Source organism: Triticum urartu, chromosome 5A, assembly GCF_056163025.1.
Source record: "Triticum urartu cultivar PI428250 chromosome 5A, HENAU_Tu73, whole genome shotgun sequence".
NCBI classification, from domain to species: domain Eukaryota; kingdom Viridiplantae; phylum Streptophyta; class Magnoliopsida; order Poales; family Poaceae; genus Triticum; species Triticum urartu.
Window position 1 is genome coordinate 680,590,603 of NC_141877.1, and position 16,971 is coordinate 680,607,573.

At 46.2% G+C, this 16,971-nt stretch overlaps 1 protein-coding gene across 1 annotated transcript; it reads right to left on the reverse strand.

The window, feature by feature from the left end:
* Positions 1–13,778: 13,778 nt before the first annotated feature.
* On the reverse strand, positions 13,779–16,582 carry LOC125511561 (uncharacterized). Its single transcript, XM_048676968.2, has 4 exons — positions 16,174–16,582; positions 15,940–16,085; positions 14,824–14,999; positions 13,779–14,736 (listed from the first exon to the last, which is right to left on the reverse strand). The coding sequence occupies exons 1-4, from the start codon at positions 16,417–16,419 to the stop codon at positions 14,255–14,257; spliced, it is 1,050 nt and encodes a 349-aa protein (XP_048532925.1). The 5' UTR covers positions 16,420–16,582; the 3' UTR covers positions 13,779–14,254.
* Between the last annotated feature and the right edge of the window lie 389 nt (positions 16,583–16,971).

The window sequence follows — 16,971 nt, forward strand, 5'->3', positions numbered from 1 at the left end:
CTTAGGGATGGTTTGACTTCGACATCACCGCCACTCATCATCGCCATCAACATCATCTGTTTCATCTTCATACTAACCGTAAGCAAGGATGGTAACCTCAACGACATCTTGTACTCAGACCTTGCCATTACATTGATAGCCTCGAGCCATTTTGCATCACTTACCTATCAAGACTAGCGAGTTGAGAATTGTCGGGCCACGCTTTTTGTGCACCTTTAGTGATAAGCCTATCCCACATAGCTACATTTAGCTTGCAATCATCTTGATATCATACTTGTGCCATAAGTCTATCCCGTGCATATCATTCTTGTTGTCTCATATTCCGGCTCACGCATCAAGCATCGTGGCATAGTGGAAAAAAATAAACAAAGAGCTTGTAAGCAATAGCATTGAGCCATTTGTATAGTTCCATCTTCATGGTACATACATACATAAGCATACTTGGGATTGTAGATGACACTTTCTTTCTTAGGTTGGTGCACAAGCATATCTAGCCCATTTGAGCAATTGAGCTAGCGTCTCTCTAGTATCCGTACAACAAGAGCATTTTTCGTGGTTACACATTTTGAGCTCATTCCTTAGTTGGGTGGATCCCACTTATTCTCCGTGTGTGTGTTCCTTGTGATACCTTGTGGGTTTGATCTATTTGTCTTACTTGCAATTTGTGCATCTTTTCAACATTATCAATATCTTGGCTAACACTTGCTTGAATTTTGTGCCACTCATCCTAACCAAGACACTCCATAAGCCTTTACTTGTAGGTGTGAGAAAACAAAACCCAGTACCAATTCTCCTATTATAGCATTCCGTTGAGTGATACATCCCCAATCTTCAGAAAAAGGTAACTTTGGTATTGTTCTCTCATTTTTTTTACTCACCACCACTTGGTTGTGATGGATAGACCAATCACTTCGGCGAACCCACTCTTCGAGGATCACGATGAAGAACGTGACTACGTCACCAAAAATCACTTCTTCGTCGCACAATGAGCTCTCCATCAAGAAAGTGAAGCTTTGAGAGATCACATCGAGCAACTCGCCATCGACCTACGCCAATCGGAAGTAAGACACCGGGACTATCTTCAGGCCAAGCCCAACACTCAAATGGAGGAATTTCGCAACATGACCGTGAGCCGCGCATCCTCCACAACTTCTTCGTCAAGACGACACTCTTCGGCCTACTCTTCTTCCGAAGCAAGTCCTCCTTGAGCCTGCTCACCATGAGAGACCCTAGAACATAGAGGCTTCGGGGGAGGACGAGAAGACTCACAGGGGCCCCACAAGCCACCTGGGCGTGCTTCATAGTATATATATCTCTAACATAGTGTGTGTATCTCTACCTGTTTCCTTAAATATGTTGGTAGGGTTGCTAAGTGCATGGTCTTAGAAATATCTTGATTGCCTTTAAAATGAAATTTCAAGATTGTGGTATCTAGTTTATAATTAGGTCTACGTAAATTAAAAACATAGTACGTTAAGTATTTACGAGACGCTGGCACTGATACATTAGTTTGTTGCTTCATCGTTTCTGCTGGGTTGAATGTATCTGACATGTTAAAATGGATTTAATAATTCCTTGATACATGTATGCAGTTACACCAAATGATGCAATTAAAGCAGCCAAAAACACACTTGCGACCCAAGTTAATTCAAGGGGTTCGCTCTATAGTTTTCGGCCGTAGGTAAGATAGGTTTTTGTACAACTTATAAGTTGGTGAATAAGACCACCATGTTGACTGTAGCTAAGGTTAGTGTATAGTGAGTACGGTGTAGTACTAAAGTTGTTAATAATGTTATCTGAATGTTTCCAACGCAGGAGTCGAGTCAAACTTTTTCTCAAATTCGAGAACAATATCGAAATATGTAAAAATTTGAAAATCAAGAACAATTTTGAAATTCATGAATAAATTTTCAAACTTGTGAGCATTTTCTAAATTCATGAACATATTTTCAAATTCCCGAACATTTTTCGAACTCATGAACAATTTTTTAAATTAGTGAGTTTTGACTGAAATCCAGTTTTTTGAAATAATAGTTCTAATTTTTTTTGAAATCACAAACATTGTTTTGAAGTTTGTGAACATATTTTTAAATCCAAGATTTGTTTTTAAATTCATGACCTTTTTTAAAGTATGAAAATGTTTTTGAAAATAATATTTCGGAATCTTTGGTATGATTTTTAAATTTGCGAACATTTTTTGAATTTGTTAATAGTCCCTAAATTGGTGAACATTTTTTGGATTTGTGATTTTATAAAAATTAGGAACATTGCTTTCGAATTTTTTTTTGAGACAAACATTGCTTTAGATCAAATTGTTTTCAAAATCCCAAACACTATTTCAAATTTGTCCCCCTTAGTGGCCTGGCCCAAAGTGTGTGTGGGGTGTGCGTTTGTGCTGCCTTGTGCCGCCCTACGCGTGAAATAGGAGTTCCGCTATCTCCTCCCTACCTACGTGCTAAATAGGATCTGCCTACATAGGTCTCGCGGAGTTTCATCGCTTTAGAGTTGCGGCGTGACGCGAGAAACAACGACCTGTCGCCTCAAGCGGCTGAGAAAATGGCCCGGCCCAGCGTGAGAGGCTGCAGGCCTTAAATTGTTATTTTCTTCTGTTTTTCCACATTATTCTTTTCCTTTTTAACTTTCTTTTTAATTTTTATTTATACTTCGAAAACTCATAAACAAAAAGTAATTTACATAGAATATAGAAAAAAAGTCAAACATCCATTTCAAAAGTGTTGAACCTGTACACAAAAATGTATGATGTGTATGAACTAAAGTAGACTTCAAAACATAAATTCAAATGTTAATCATGTTATTGGTTTGATCATGTTATGCTTGTGAGAGAGGTTTCAGTCAACGGGTCTGCAGCATTCAGATCCGTATGTACTTTGCAAATTTCTATGTCATCTTATAGATGCAACTACTACGCTATATTTGGAGCCATTTCAAATAACTGTTCTACTTGGAGCTATTCTAAATTGTTGCTCCATTATACGTATCCGGTATCTCTACTCAGAGCTATCCGGATAGGTGTTAAGCTTGCCTCGACGTAACTCTTTACGTCGAACTCTTTATCACCTCCATAACCGAGAAACATATCCTTATTCCTCTAAGGATAATTTAGACCGCTATCTGGTGATCTACTCCTAGATCACCTTTGTACCCTCTTGCCAAATATGTGGCAAGGCACACATCAGGTGTGGTACTCAGCATGGCATACCGTATGGAGCCTATGACAAAAGCATAGGGAACGACCTTCGTCCTTCCTCTTTCTTCTGCCGTGGTCGAGCTTTAAGTCTTAATTTCATACCTTACAACTCAGGCAAGAACTCCTTCTTTGACTGATCCATCTTGAACACCTTCAAGATCATGTCAAGGTATGTGCTCATTTGAAAGTACCATTAAGCGTTTTGATCTATCCTTATAGATTTTGATGCTCAATGTTCAAGTAGCTTAATCCAGGCTTTCCATTCAAAAACACTTTCCAAATAACCCTATATGCTTTCCAGAAATTCTACGTCATTTCTGATCAACAATATGTCAGCAACATATACTCATCAGAAATTCTATAGTGCTCCCACTCACTTCTTTGGAAATACAAGTTTCTCATAAACTTTGTATACACCCAAAAACTTTGATCATCTCATCAAAGCATACATTCCAACTCCGAGATGCTTACTCCAGTCCTTAGAAGGATTGCTGGAGCTTTGCATACTTGTTAGCATCTTTCAGGATTGACAAAACCTTCCGGTTGTATCACATACAACCTTTCCTCAAGAAAATCATCGAGGAAACAATGTTTTGACATCCTATCTGCAAGATTTCATAAATAATGCAGTAATCGCTAATATAATTCCAACAGACTCTTAGCATCGCTACGAGTGGGAAAGTCTCATCGTAGTCGACTCCTTGAACTTGTCTGAAAACATCTTAACGAAAAGTCAAGCTTTCTTAATGGTGATACTTACCATCATTGTCTGTCTTCCTTTTAAAATCCATATGTACCTAACAGCCTTACGACCATCAAGTAGTTCTTCCAAAGTCTACACTTTGTTTTCATATATGGATCCTCTCTCGGATTATATGGCCTCGAGCCATTTTGGAATCCAGGCCCACCATCGCTTCTCCATAGCTCGTAGGTTCATTGTTGTCTAGCAACATGACTTCCAAGACAGGATTACATACCATTCTGAAGTAGTACGCATCCTTGTCATCCCACGAGGTTTGGTAGTGACTTGATTTGAAGTTTCATGATCACTATCATAAGCTTCCACTTCAATTGGTGTAGGTGCCGCAGGAACAACTCCCTGTGCCCTGCCACACACTAGTTGAAGAGACGGTTCAATAACCTCATCAAGTCTCCACCATCCTCCCACTCAATTCTTTCGAGAGAAACTTTTCCTCGGGAAAGGACCCGATTCTAGAAACAATCCCTTATTGCTTTCGGATCTGAGACAGGAAGTACACCCAACTGTTTTGGGTGTCCTAGGAAGATGCATTTATCCGCTTTGGGTTCGAGCTTGTCAGCCTGAAACTTTTCACATCAGCGTCGCAGCCCCAAACCTTTTAACAAATGATAGCTTAGGTTTCTCTAAACCATAGTTCATATGGTGTCATCTCATCGGAATTACGTGGTGCCCTATTTAAAGTGAATGTGGTTGTCTCTAATGCCTAACCCATAAACTATCGTGGTAATTCGATAAGAGACATCATGGTATGCATCATATCCAATAGGGTGCAGTTATGATGTTCGGACACACCATCACACTATGGTGTTTCAGGCTGTATTAGTTATGAAACAATTTCCACAATGTCTTAATTCTGTGCCAAACTCGTAATTCAGATATTCATCTCTATGATCATATCATAGATATTTTATCCTCTTGTCACGACGATCTCTCACCTTCACCCTGAAATCACTTGAACCTTTCAATAATTTAGACTCGTGATTCATCAAGTAAATATACTCAACATCTACTCAAATCATCTGTGAAGTAAGAACATAACGATATCCACTTCACGCCTCAGCACTCATTGGACTGCACACATCAAAATGTATTACCTCCAACAAGTTGCTTTCTAGTTCCATTTTACTGAAAACGAGGCTTTCAATCATCTTGCCCATCTGGTATGATTTGCATGTCTCAAGTGATTCAAAATCAAGTGAGTCCAAATGTTCCATTTGCATGGAGTTTCTTCATGCATATACACCAATAGACATGGTTCGCATGTCTCAAACTTTTCAAAACCGAGTGAGCCCAAAGATCCATCAACATGGAGCTTCTTCATGCGTTTTATACCGATATGACTTACGTGGCAGTGCCACAAGTAGGTGGTACTATCATTACTATCTTATATCTTTTGGCATGAACATGTGTATCACTACGATCGAGATTCAATAAACCATTCATTTTAGGTGCAAGACCATTGAAGGTATTATTCAAATAAACAGAGTAACCATTATTCTCCTTAAATGAATAACCGTATTGCGATAGACATAATCCAATCATGTCTATGCTCAATGCAAACACCAATCTTGATGGTAGAGGGAGCGTGCGATGCTTGATCACATCAAACTAGGGAAAAACTTCCAACACATATCGCCAGCCCACCTTTAGCTAGTCTCCGTTTACTCCGCAGCCTTTTATTTCGAGTTTACTAACACTTAGCAACCGAACCGGTATCCAATACCATGGTGCTACTAGGAGTACTAATAAAGTACACATTAACACAATGTATATCCAATATACTTCTATCGACCTTGCCAGCCTTCTCATCTACCAAGTATCTAGGGTAATTCTGCTCTAGTGGTTGTTCCCCTTATTACAGAAGCACTTAGTCTCGGGTTTGGGTTCAACCTTGGGTTTCTTCACTAAAGCAGCAGCTGATTTGCCATTTCATGAAGTATCCCTTCTTGCCCTTGCCCTTCTTGAAACTAGTGGTTCAACCATCAACAATTGATGCTCCTTCTTGATTTCTACTTTTGTGGTGTCAAACATCGCGAATATCTCAAGGATCATCATATATGTCCCTGATATATTATAGTTCAACACGAAGCTCTAGCAGCTTGGTGGTAATGAGTTCGGAGAAACATCACTATCTCATCTGGAAGATCAACTCCCACTCGATTCAAATGATTGTTGTACTCAGACAATCTGAGCACAAGCTCAACAATTGAGCTTTTCTCCCTTAGTTTGCAGGCTAAGAAAATCGTCGGAGGTCTTATACCTCTTGACGTGGGCACGAGCCTGAAATCCCAATTTCAGCCCTCGAAACATCTCATATGTTTCGCGACGTTTCAAAACGTCTTCGGTGCCTCAACTCTAAACCGTTTAACTGAACTATCACGTAGTTATCAAAATGTGTATGTCAGATGTTCGCAACATCCACAGACGACGTTCGAGGTTCAGCACACTGAGCGGTGCATTAAGGACACAAGCCTTCTATGAAGCAATGAGGACAATCCTCAGTTTACGGACCTAGTCCGCATAATTGCTACTATCAACTTTCAACTAAATTTTCTCCAGGAACATATCTTAACAGTAGAACTGAAGCGCGAGCCATGACATAATTTGCGAAGACCTTTGACTATGTTCAGGATAATTAAGTTCATCTTATGAACTCCCACTCAAATAGACATCCCTCTAGTCATCTAAGTGATTACATGATCCGAGTCAACTAGGCCGTGTCCGATCATCACGTGAGACGGACTAGTCAACGTCGGTGAACATCTTCATGTTGATCGTATCTTCTATACGACTCATGTTCGACCTTTCGGTCTTCTGTGTTCCGAGGCCATGTCTGTACATGCTAGGCTCGTCAAGTCAACCTAAGTGTTTTCATGTGTAAATCTGTCTTACACCCGTTGTATGTGAACGTTGGAATCTATCACACCCGATCATCACGTGGTGCTTCGAAACAACGAACTGTCGCAACGGTGCACAGTTAGGGGGAACACTTTCTTGAAATTATTATGAGGGATCATCTTATTTACTACCGTCGTTCTAAGTAAACAAGATGCAAAAACATGATAAACATCACATGCAATCAAATAATAGTGACATGATATGGCCAATATCATATAGCTCCTTTGATCTCCATCTTGGGGCTCCATGATCATCTTGTCACCGGCATGACACCATGATCTCCATCATCATGATCTCCATCATCGTGTCTCCATGAAGTTGCTCGCCAACTATTACTTCTATTACTATGGCTAACACGTTTAGCAATAAAGTAAAGTAATTTACATGGCGTTTCTCAATGACACGCAGGTCATACAAAAAATAAAGACAACTCCTATGGCTCCTGCCGGTTGTCATACTCATCGACATGCAAGTCGTGATTCCTATTACAAGAACATGATCTCATACATCACATATATATCATTCATCACATCCTTTGGCCATATCACATCACAAAACACTTGCTGCAAAAACAAGTTAGACGTCCTCCAATTGTTGTTGCAAGTTTTTACGTGGCTGCTATAGGTTTCTAGCAAGAACGTTTCTTACCTACGCCAAAACCACAACGTGAATTGCCAATTTCTATTTACCCTTCATAAGGACCCTGTTCATCGAATCCGATCCGACTAAAGTGGGAGAGACAGACACCCGCCAGCCACCTTATGCAACTAGTGCATGTCAGTCGGTGGAACCGGTCTCATGTAAGCGTACGTGTAAGGTTGGTCCGGACCGCTTCATCCCACGATGCCGCCGAATCAAGATAAGACTAGTAACGGCAAGATAATTGACAATATCGACGCCCACAACTACTTTGTGTTCTACTCGTGCATAGTAACTACGCATAGACCTAGCTCATGATGCCACTGTTGGGGAACGTAACAGAAATTCAAAATTTTCTACGCATCACCAAGATCAATCTAGGGAGTAATGTAGCAACGAGGGGAAGGAGAGTGCATCTACATACCCTTGTAGATCGCTAAGCGGAAGCGTTCAAGTGAACGGGGTTGATGGAGTCGTACTCGTCGTGATCCAAATCACCATGATCCTAGTGCCGAACGGACGGCACCTCCGTGTTCAACACACGTACAGCCCGGTGACGTCTCCTACGCCTTGATCCAGCAAGGGGAGAAGGAGAGGTTGGGGAAGACTCCATCCAGCAGCAACACGATGGCGTGGTGGTGGTGGAGGAGCGTGGTACTCCAGCAGGGCTTCGCCAAGCACTGCAAGAGACGAGGAGGGAGAGGGGTAGGGCTGCGCCAAGAAGGAGATTGAATCGTCTCTATGGCAGCCCAAAACCTCGAGTATATATAGGGGGAGGGGAGGGGCTGCGCCCCCACCTAGGTTTCCACCCCTAGGGGTGGCGGCCAGCCCTAGATCCCATCTAGGGGGCGGCCAAGGGGGAGAGAGGGGGGCGCACCACTAGGTGGGCCTTAGGCCCATCTGAGCCTAGGGTTTGCCCCCTTCCACTCTCCCTTGCACCTTGGGCCTTGGTGGGGGGCGCACCAGCCCACCAGCGGCTGGTCCCCTCCAACACTTGGCCCATGCAGCCCTCCGGGGCTGGTGGCCCCACCTGGTGGACCACCGGGACCCTCCCGGTGGTCCCGGTACATTACCGATAAAACCCACAACTTTTCCGGCGACCAAAACAGGACTTCCCATATATAAATCTTTACCTCCGGACCATTCCGGAACTCCTCGTGACGTCCGGGATCTCATCCGGGACTCCGAATAACATTCGGTAACCACGTATATCTATTCCCTATAACCCTAGCGTCATCGAACCTTAAGTGTGTAGACCTTACGGGTTCGGGAAACATGCAGACATGACCGAGACACCTCTCCGGTCAATAACCAACAGCGGGATCTGGATACCCATGTTGGCTCCCACATGCTCCATGATGATCTCATCGGATGAACCACGATGTCAAGGACTTAATCAATCCCGTATACAATTCCCTTTGTCTAGTGGTACGATACTTGCCCGAGATTCGATCGTCGGTATCCCGATACCTTGTTCAATCTCGTTACCGGCAAGTCTCTTTACTCGTTCCATAACACATCATCCCGTGATCAACTCCTTGATCACATTGTGCACATTATGATGATGTCCTACCGAGTGGGCCTAGAGATACCTCTCCATTTACACGGAGTGACAAATCCCAGTCTCGATTCATGCCAACCCAACAGACACTTTCGGAGATACCTGTAGTGTACCTTTATAGCCACCCAGTTATGTTGTGACGTTTGGCACACCCAAAGCACTCCTACGGTATCCGGGAGTTGCACAATCTCATGGTCTAAGGAAATGATACTTGACATTAGAAAAGCTTTAGCATACGAACTACATGATCTTGTGCTAGGCTTAGGATTGGGTCTTGTCCATCACATCATTCTCCTAATGATGTGATTCCGTTATCAACGACATCCAATGTCCATGGTCAGGAAACCGTAACCATCTATTGATCAACGAGCTAGTCAACTAGAGGCTTACTAGGGACATGGTGTTGTCTATGTATCCACACATGTATCTGAGTTTCCTATCAATACAATTCTAGCATGGATAATAAACGATTATCATGAACAAGGAAATATAATAATAACCAATTTATTATTGCCTCTAGGGCATATTTCCAACAGTTATCCACCGGGTTAGAATAATGACCCGGTGGTGTGACAAAACTTTGAGGCGGAGTCTGACCCCTACGAGGCGGGTCTTGCAACTAGAGCTAAGCCGCCCCTCTGGGATCTGGTGCACCTTCGGCTCAGGCTGCCTCCTGTGGAGTAACCTGTCCTGTTCTAGGGGAGTTGAAGAGATTTCGGCCCTCATACTACAAGGGAAAACGGGACTGATACCTTCTCTGGAGAACAGCTTCCGAAGCACTTTGATCCAAACTTAGACGGAGAGCCTCAGCTTTCAGACGCTCCGACTCAGCTGCCATCCTAGCCTGAACAGCATCCATATCCTCCTGGGCCTTCTGCATCTGCTCCTTCACCTTGGCAATCTCCGCATTGCGTTCCGCCTGATTTGCGGCGGTTACTTAAGTCGCCATCAGGGTGGATAGCTCATTCATTAACTCCATCATGATTTGAGCCAGCGGCCTGGCGGCTCTTGATGTTGATGGATCAGTCGCCGCTGCAGCCCCAGCCATGGTGCTGTTCTGAACCGGCGCAGTGCCAGCCATGAAGATGGCGACCTGGCTGGGCGGCTCACAGGGGTTTGAAATACTGTCACTGTCGGCAAAGCCCCCAAGCCCGCCGTCTTGAAGCTGATAGATTGATTATGACTCTCCCGTTGAAGACTCATCCTCTGAGCACACAAGGGTCTCTCCTCCTGAGGTGGAGTCATCAGCAAGTTACGTACCTTGCATGAAGCTGACGAAGACGTGCTTCCGGCCGGGTCGGACCCGGGCGGGTAACGTGCGTCGGGCCGACTCGATGATGTCACCGCAGTTGTTCGGCTCAGGCGCAGATTCACCAATCTTGCCAATGAAGACGTCCATCTTGCCGAAGGGAACCCGGTAGCCGTACTCAACTGAGTCGGCCTTGGGACCCCAGCCGGCATCGTCGATGTAGAGCTTGCCGCGGCGACTCTTGGTCATTGCACTGATGGCATATCCCTCGATCCCATGGAAAGAGCCCTTCAAGAACTCATAACTACCGTGCGCAGGCCCCATGGTGGGCGCCAACTGTCGTGGATTTGTCACGGCAGATGTCCTAGTGTGAGGATTTAGACGTGAGGCCATCGCTTAGATGATTGCTCGAAGGGGTTGATCGGGAACGAGAGACACAAGATTACCCAGGTTTGGCCCCTCGCGATCGAGGTAAAAGCCTACGTCCTGCTTTGGTGTTGTATTGATTGGGGATCGTTTACAAGGGAGCGGATACGCTTGACCTAGTACTCGATCAATTGTTTCTTGCCCTAAGCCGCTGCCGGGTCTCGCCTTTATATACACAAGTCGAGACCTCGGGGATTACAGGACTCCGAGTCGGGTTAAACTAGTAACCAACTCTATCTCTTATATGTTACGAGCCGCCTTAGGCAAACAATCCATGGCGGCTTAACCCTCCGGGTTACACATTGTCCACAGGCTTGTAATCCACCTTTTGGCCCGTCTCCTAAGTCGTCTTGCGGCCCATCCAAGTCGTGGGCCATCTTCAAGGACCAACTCTTAAGCCGCCAACATCTTGACCCGGCCCTAGCCTGGGCGGGTTATATAGCGGGGTTATATCCCCGACAGATGGTGTGTTAGTGAACAGCCAGTTTCTTTCTGGTCACCCGATCGGCGAATAAGAACTAGTCTGCATTTATCCAGGGTATGTTCATCTATATTTATACCCAATATGAAAAGGAGATCCAATACATCTCACCCATCCAAGCACGTCTATCAAATGGTCTATGTTGCTCCAGTATTTAGCGCTAAACTTGTTTAGCTTGTAATTAATATCATAACTAATATCAACTTGTGTGCAAACCATGTAATTATATCCTACCTAATATTAATTGCAATCAATATCTTTCCTAATATTAACGTGTAATGCAATTAATACGTTTTATAATATAACCTTGTAATTATATTCTACATAATATCAACGTGAAATCAATATCATTCCTAATATTAATGTGCAATGCAATGAATATCTTTTTTGATATAACGTGCATTGCACACGGTTACTAGTACTAGAAAGTGTAGTCATGGCCCATCAAGTTCTATACTCTATGCATTCCTCTCATGAGAAAGGACTTGTTCTCAATTAATCTTGACTACAAAAAAGCTTTTGACAATGTAAGCCTAGAATACCTGGCCAAGCTTCTTCAAATTTCAAGTTTTGGTGAGAAATGGACTTATTAAGTTCACTGAATTAGTCATGATGCCTATTTTCGTAGAAGGTAATAATGTGGAAGAAAAAAAACTTTGAATAGGGGTCCCCTTTCTCCCCTCCTTTTAATCTAGTCGCCAATATATTATCTAAGGCACTCATGACCAAATTCAAGGGTTATGTCCTGATGTCTCCCTTGGAGGCATCCTATGCCTCTATTATGCATATGATACAATCATTTTCTTAGGAAACAACCTAGAAATATAACAATGTCTTAAGTGGGCGCTTCAGGTGTCCGATGGCATTAGATACCCCAAAAACCTACTTCGTGATTTATCACACATGTTTTCGCCACTGCCATTTCACATTCCGAAGCGATCTTTGTTTCCAGCCCTGATCTGGCACCGGAGGGGGAATCTTCATCTTCAACCGGTACATCAACCCTTACTACTCCCATGGTAATGCGAGAGTAGTCCACCTTCAAGGCTGGGGTTTTGTGGTAGTAGCTATGTATCGGTATTGATGATTTGGCTAGCTGTATGAAGTACCCCTCGTGCATTCATGGATCAAATATTGTTCATGTTATGTTCTTTTAAAAAAAAGGAATATATTATTATTGCAAAGGTACCAATGACACCCAGCCTCTGCACCAACAAGATATCTCAAAGACATCCGGGATGCACAGAACCCAAAAAACAAAAAAAGGGGAAAAACAAAGGCCTCGCCATAGTGATCAATTCCTCTCAGTAGCAGCACACAACCAGATCTAGGAGGACCGATCATGTAGAACGTTGTCGTGATGTGATAAGAGCACTAGGACCACCACCACACCGCTGCCTCTACCATGCCGATTCCATCGGCGCCACAGCGGAGGACACCGGCCCGCGTCACCGGCTGAAGACGGGCGCCCTATCGGGCGGATCCCGATCCACCGCCACCCTCTCGCATGCATGATCTGCTACCTCGAAGCCCGTCGTGCGCCGCCACCGTGGGGATCCGATGCCGCATCACTGCGACCCTCGCCATCGCGCTATCCCGGCCCATGCGCGCTGCCCCGTGGCAGAGGCCTTGCGCAAGAAGACGAAATTCCCCGCCGCCACCGCCGCCGGCCAGGCTTTGTCTGGCCGCGTCCTCTGGCGGCGGCGAGGGATGAGGGAGGGAGAGGAGGGTGCTGGCGGCGCCCTCCCCGTCGCCCACGTGAGCGACATGGGAGGGTCCGATCCTAAAATTGGGGGGGGGGGGGGGGGAGTGAGTGAGTCTGGTATTATCATTCCAACTGCTGTTATCTGGTGAATCATGCTGTGTTCCTAGATTTTGGGAGTTCATGAGATTACATGATCCATACGTATATAACCTCTGGAGACACTCGATGAGACACGTGACTACGTGAGGTTGAAAGCTTGCAGATCACCATGCTAGAGATTGGTTGCTTGTCAATTTTCATTGCCTATCTCAGAAGAAGTTGCCAAATGTCGGCAACTTTTGATTTTGCCAAATGTTGGCTAGCCAAATATTGGCAATACCAAATATTGGTAGCAAACCAATTATGCTTGCAAGTGCTGAGATTCATCTTCTTGATGATCAGCGACATCACTGATGCATTGTAATTCCAGATGTGGTTCTCTCCAAAGCAGAACAAGTTTGGTACCTTAAGTTGTGTTTGCCCTGCAACTGTAAGTTTGGAACAATATCTGCTACTATGATAACTATCGCCAGAAAGGATATTTCTATTGTTGTTATGACTAAGATGGTTTTTGGACTGCTGAGTGCAACTTAACAGCAAACTCAGATATAATACTTGAAATTGATGATACATATACTAGTTCATGTGCTGATCTCGATTGTTTCCGCATGCGGTGTAGTTTGCAACAAGTTATTCTGCGGCCTTCAGTTGATTATAAGCACATGTAGATGTATATATTTCATAAATCCTGCACTATTTTACAGGTAATATGCTCAAGAACAGAGTTGGGATGACAAATCCACGACTAAGAGTAACACACAAGCACTAACAAAGTCCATTCTCCTTCATTAGTGTACGTACAACATACTGCCTCTCGTTTCCCTTCGATCCTCCTATATGTATGTTGTCTATCTGCAGTTCTGCGTCGCGTACAAAAGACAAAGAATATATCCTCAAACAACTCATAAAAAGGAAACAAACTGCTCCTGCTGCCGCCATCGCTGCGGCGCAGCAGGTTCAGTACACTGTATATGTAGAGCTATTGTATCACTGTATCCAACTCTGTCTTTTCAGCATCATCTCTGTAGCTCATGGAAGAAGAAGAAGAAGAAGCGCACCTCTCGGTCGCGACAATGTCCACCGTCCAAACCGGACCATGTAAACGTACTCCCGAACCAGACAATGTAAGCGAACTCATCACCCCTTCTTGCACCTGGACTACAATCACCGGTGTACACCGATCAATAAATTAAAAGGCGTTGTATCGATGAGCTGTGAGCCTTGGATGTTAATCCCGGGCTGCCTTGTTCCTCCATGCAGCAATGGGCTTCGGAAGACTGTCGAAGAGCGGCTTCGGAAGGCTGTCCAGGAGCAGGATCGGGAGAGGCACCGCGAAGGCGTCTGGTTTCAGGTTCCACTTGCTCAGCCACACGGAAGCAATGTTGTTGTCTGAGTCCTGGAACTCAGGGGTGCTGGACGATTTCCTGACGGCGAGCAGCCCATCGCCATACGAAGGCACGAACCCTGCCGCGATGAGATCCTGCTGGCTGTTATTCATGTCTGGCCGACTTCCCGACTTTGGCCTCAGCGCCAAGCCTTCCCCGGTCCTCGGCAACAGGGCACCGCCATTGTCCTCCCTCATCGTTGTCAGCTCGAGATCGGCTTTCTGGCGCCGCCTTATATGCTTTTCAGCGTCATCCGTCGCCCAGCCGGCATCCCCGTTTACACCAGGGAAGCCGGTTGATATGCTTCTCGCTTTCCTGTGCTGGCCTGCAGGTTGGTTAAGATTCAGAAATCAGCAGACAGCAGAGGAATTGCTAATCATCATCCAAGCAAACAGGGGATGGTTCCTTTTACCTTTGACAGACGTCGCCATTTCGGTGCCTTCGTCTGTCAGGTCCCGCTTGGGAGGTGGCGTGAGACCGTAGTATCCCTGCAACAGGCTCATGGACGGCGAAACCGTGCTGCGCGGCGGTTTCTGGAACGGGTCCAAGGCAGCGGCATTTTTGGGAGGCCGGCGCGTAGTCCATTCCCTGAAACAAATCTTAATTGTTATATCCCAGGCAGAGCATGAAGTGTACCGGCCAGCAAGGAAGTCCACCACCGATCTTCTTCAGATCCATGTGTACCAGCAGAGAAGTCAGCACTCACATGGTGTGATCATTAAACAAGAAACACCAACTAGGGAAGTACTACAGTATGAATGTGTACCAAGAATCTCATACTGTGTAGTATACAATAAAATTCAGCTGGAGATAAAATACACTTGCTACAGAAATCCTACTTGCGGTCTGTCGGTGCCGCCATGATTATGTTTTTGTATTGTAACTATGTGCGAGTCCAAGCAGGACATGTGTGGTGTGGGCAGTGGGCGGTGAGTGCAACTGTGCGGGCATGTGGAGTGTGATACACCTGTCATGCGTCCACTCCACAGGCTAGATCCCAATTTCTTCCTTTGCGCGTTGGCTCTCTCTGGTTGTTCCCACCACCACCGTGCGGCACTTGCAACCGAGTGGGCGTAGACCGGCCGGCCCCTTTGGAAGGTTCAGAAAAAGCAGAGCACATTTGGCATTCGCCACTTGCCACTACCAAAAGGTGTCGATGTCAATGTAGGTGTGCATCCCTGTCGACGGTCAACAGTGACTTCGAGTGGCCGAACCTGCCTACCTCGCTGGATTTTGACCTGCTTCTTTGCCGCAGATCATGGTGGGACATTGCCAAATTCTAACATGAGAAAAGGGGAATAGTCGGTGGCAAATCTGAAGAAATTTTCTCCTGGAACTGGTCAGGATTCAGAACGAGTCGCCCGGCCGTGGGTTCAGACGAGACAGGGGAGTGAGACGGAGGAATTAGGTGAGGCTCCATCTGCCAAGTGGAAAGTGGTAATCTGGCGGGCGTAATCCATCCATCTTCCGGCTGGAAACTGTATAATCTAATCGAGGAAAGGGGAAAAGGGGGAAGGGAAGGGGGTACCTTGCGGCGGCGGCGGCGGCCGGGGAGGAGGAGGGAGGGGAATGTTGGGCGGGCGGGTGGCGGCCGGGGAGCGGGATCCGCAGCGTCTTGTGCGCGAACATCTGCAGGTCGGCGGTGAGGCCGTTCACCCGCTTCACGTCAGCCACCTGCGAACCAAATCGATGAACGGATGAGCGTTTCGATCGGAAAAGAAATCGCGTGCGTGCGTTGAATGAATGAATTGATTGAGATTACCTCGACGCCGTACTTGATGGCGACGCCGGCGAGCGTGTCGAAGCGGCAGACGCGGTGCAGGATGTAGCGGCCGCAGGAGGAGATGGGCGGCGGCGTGGGCGACTGCTCTACCGCCTCGTCCTCCGCCGGCATCGCGGCGGCGCCCCAGCGGTCGCCGCCTCGGCCGAGGACGATGGTGTCGTCGTCGGCGTCGTCCTCCTCCCGGCGGGGAAGGGGGAAGGGGAAGGGCGCCGCGTGGACGCCCATGGCTCGCTCGCTCCGTGGCCCTCGCCCGATCCGGCGCCTATTATTGGGGGGTGGCGCGCGTCGTCGGTGGCGAGCCTGCCGCGGGAGGCGAGGCGAGGCGAGACGAGACGAATGGGGGCGCCGGGGGAATGGGAAACAAATAAAGCGCGAGCGGCGCGGCGCGGGCATCCCCCCAGCTGGAGTGTTGTCACTCCGGTTCGATTCCATTCGGGTCGCTTCGCTTGGGTCACAGGTTGGTTCGGGTGCACGCACGCGCAAGCGATGAGACGACCCGGCCACCCAAGGCCCACCTCGTGGCTCGTGGCGTCGCGTGATGGTGTCGCCTTCCACGCGTCTCGCCTTTTTTTTAAACACGGTACGCATGCGCATATGCACTCTCTCTATGAACGTACATATGCACGCGATGCCTTTGTAATCATTTTTGAAAGATTGGACCGACAAATCATCTTGGTTGTTGATGGAAATGCCTCTTCCTATTGAACGCACCGCTGGAAGGATGTCATGTTTGGTACTTGAACTCTGGTGGGCAAGAAATATCGCTGTTCTCTAGGG

What these genes read in the sequence shown, in the direction of transcription:
- LOC125511561 (XM_048676968.2), bottom strand. Translation starts at nt 16,419, where the DNA reads ATGGGCGTCCACGCGGCGCCCTTCCCCTTCCCCCTTCCCCGCCGGGAG. An exon ending in CCATCAAGTACGGCGTCGAG is followed by an intron (nt 16,086 to 16,173) that starts GTAATCTCAATC and finishes TTTGGTTCGCAG; the next exon opens with GTGGCTGACGTGAAGCGGGT. An exon ending in GCCGCCGCCGCCGCCGCAAG is followed by an intron (nt 15,000 to 15,939) that starts GTACCCCCTTCC and finishes GATTTGTTTCAG; the next exon opens with GGAATGGACTACGCGCCGGC.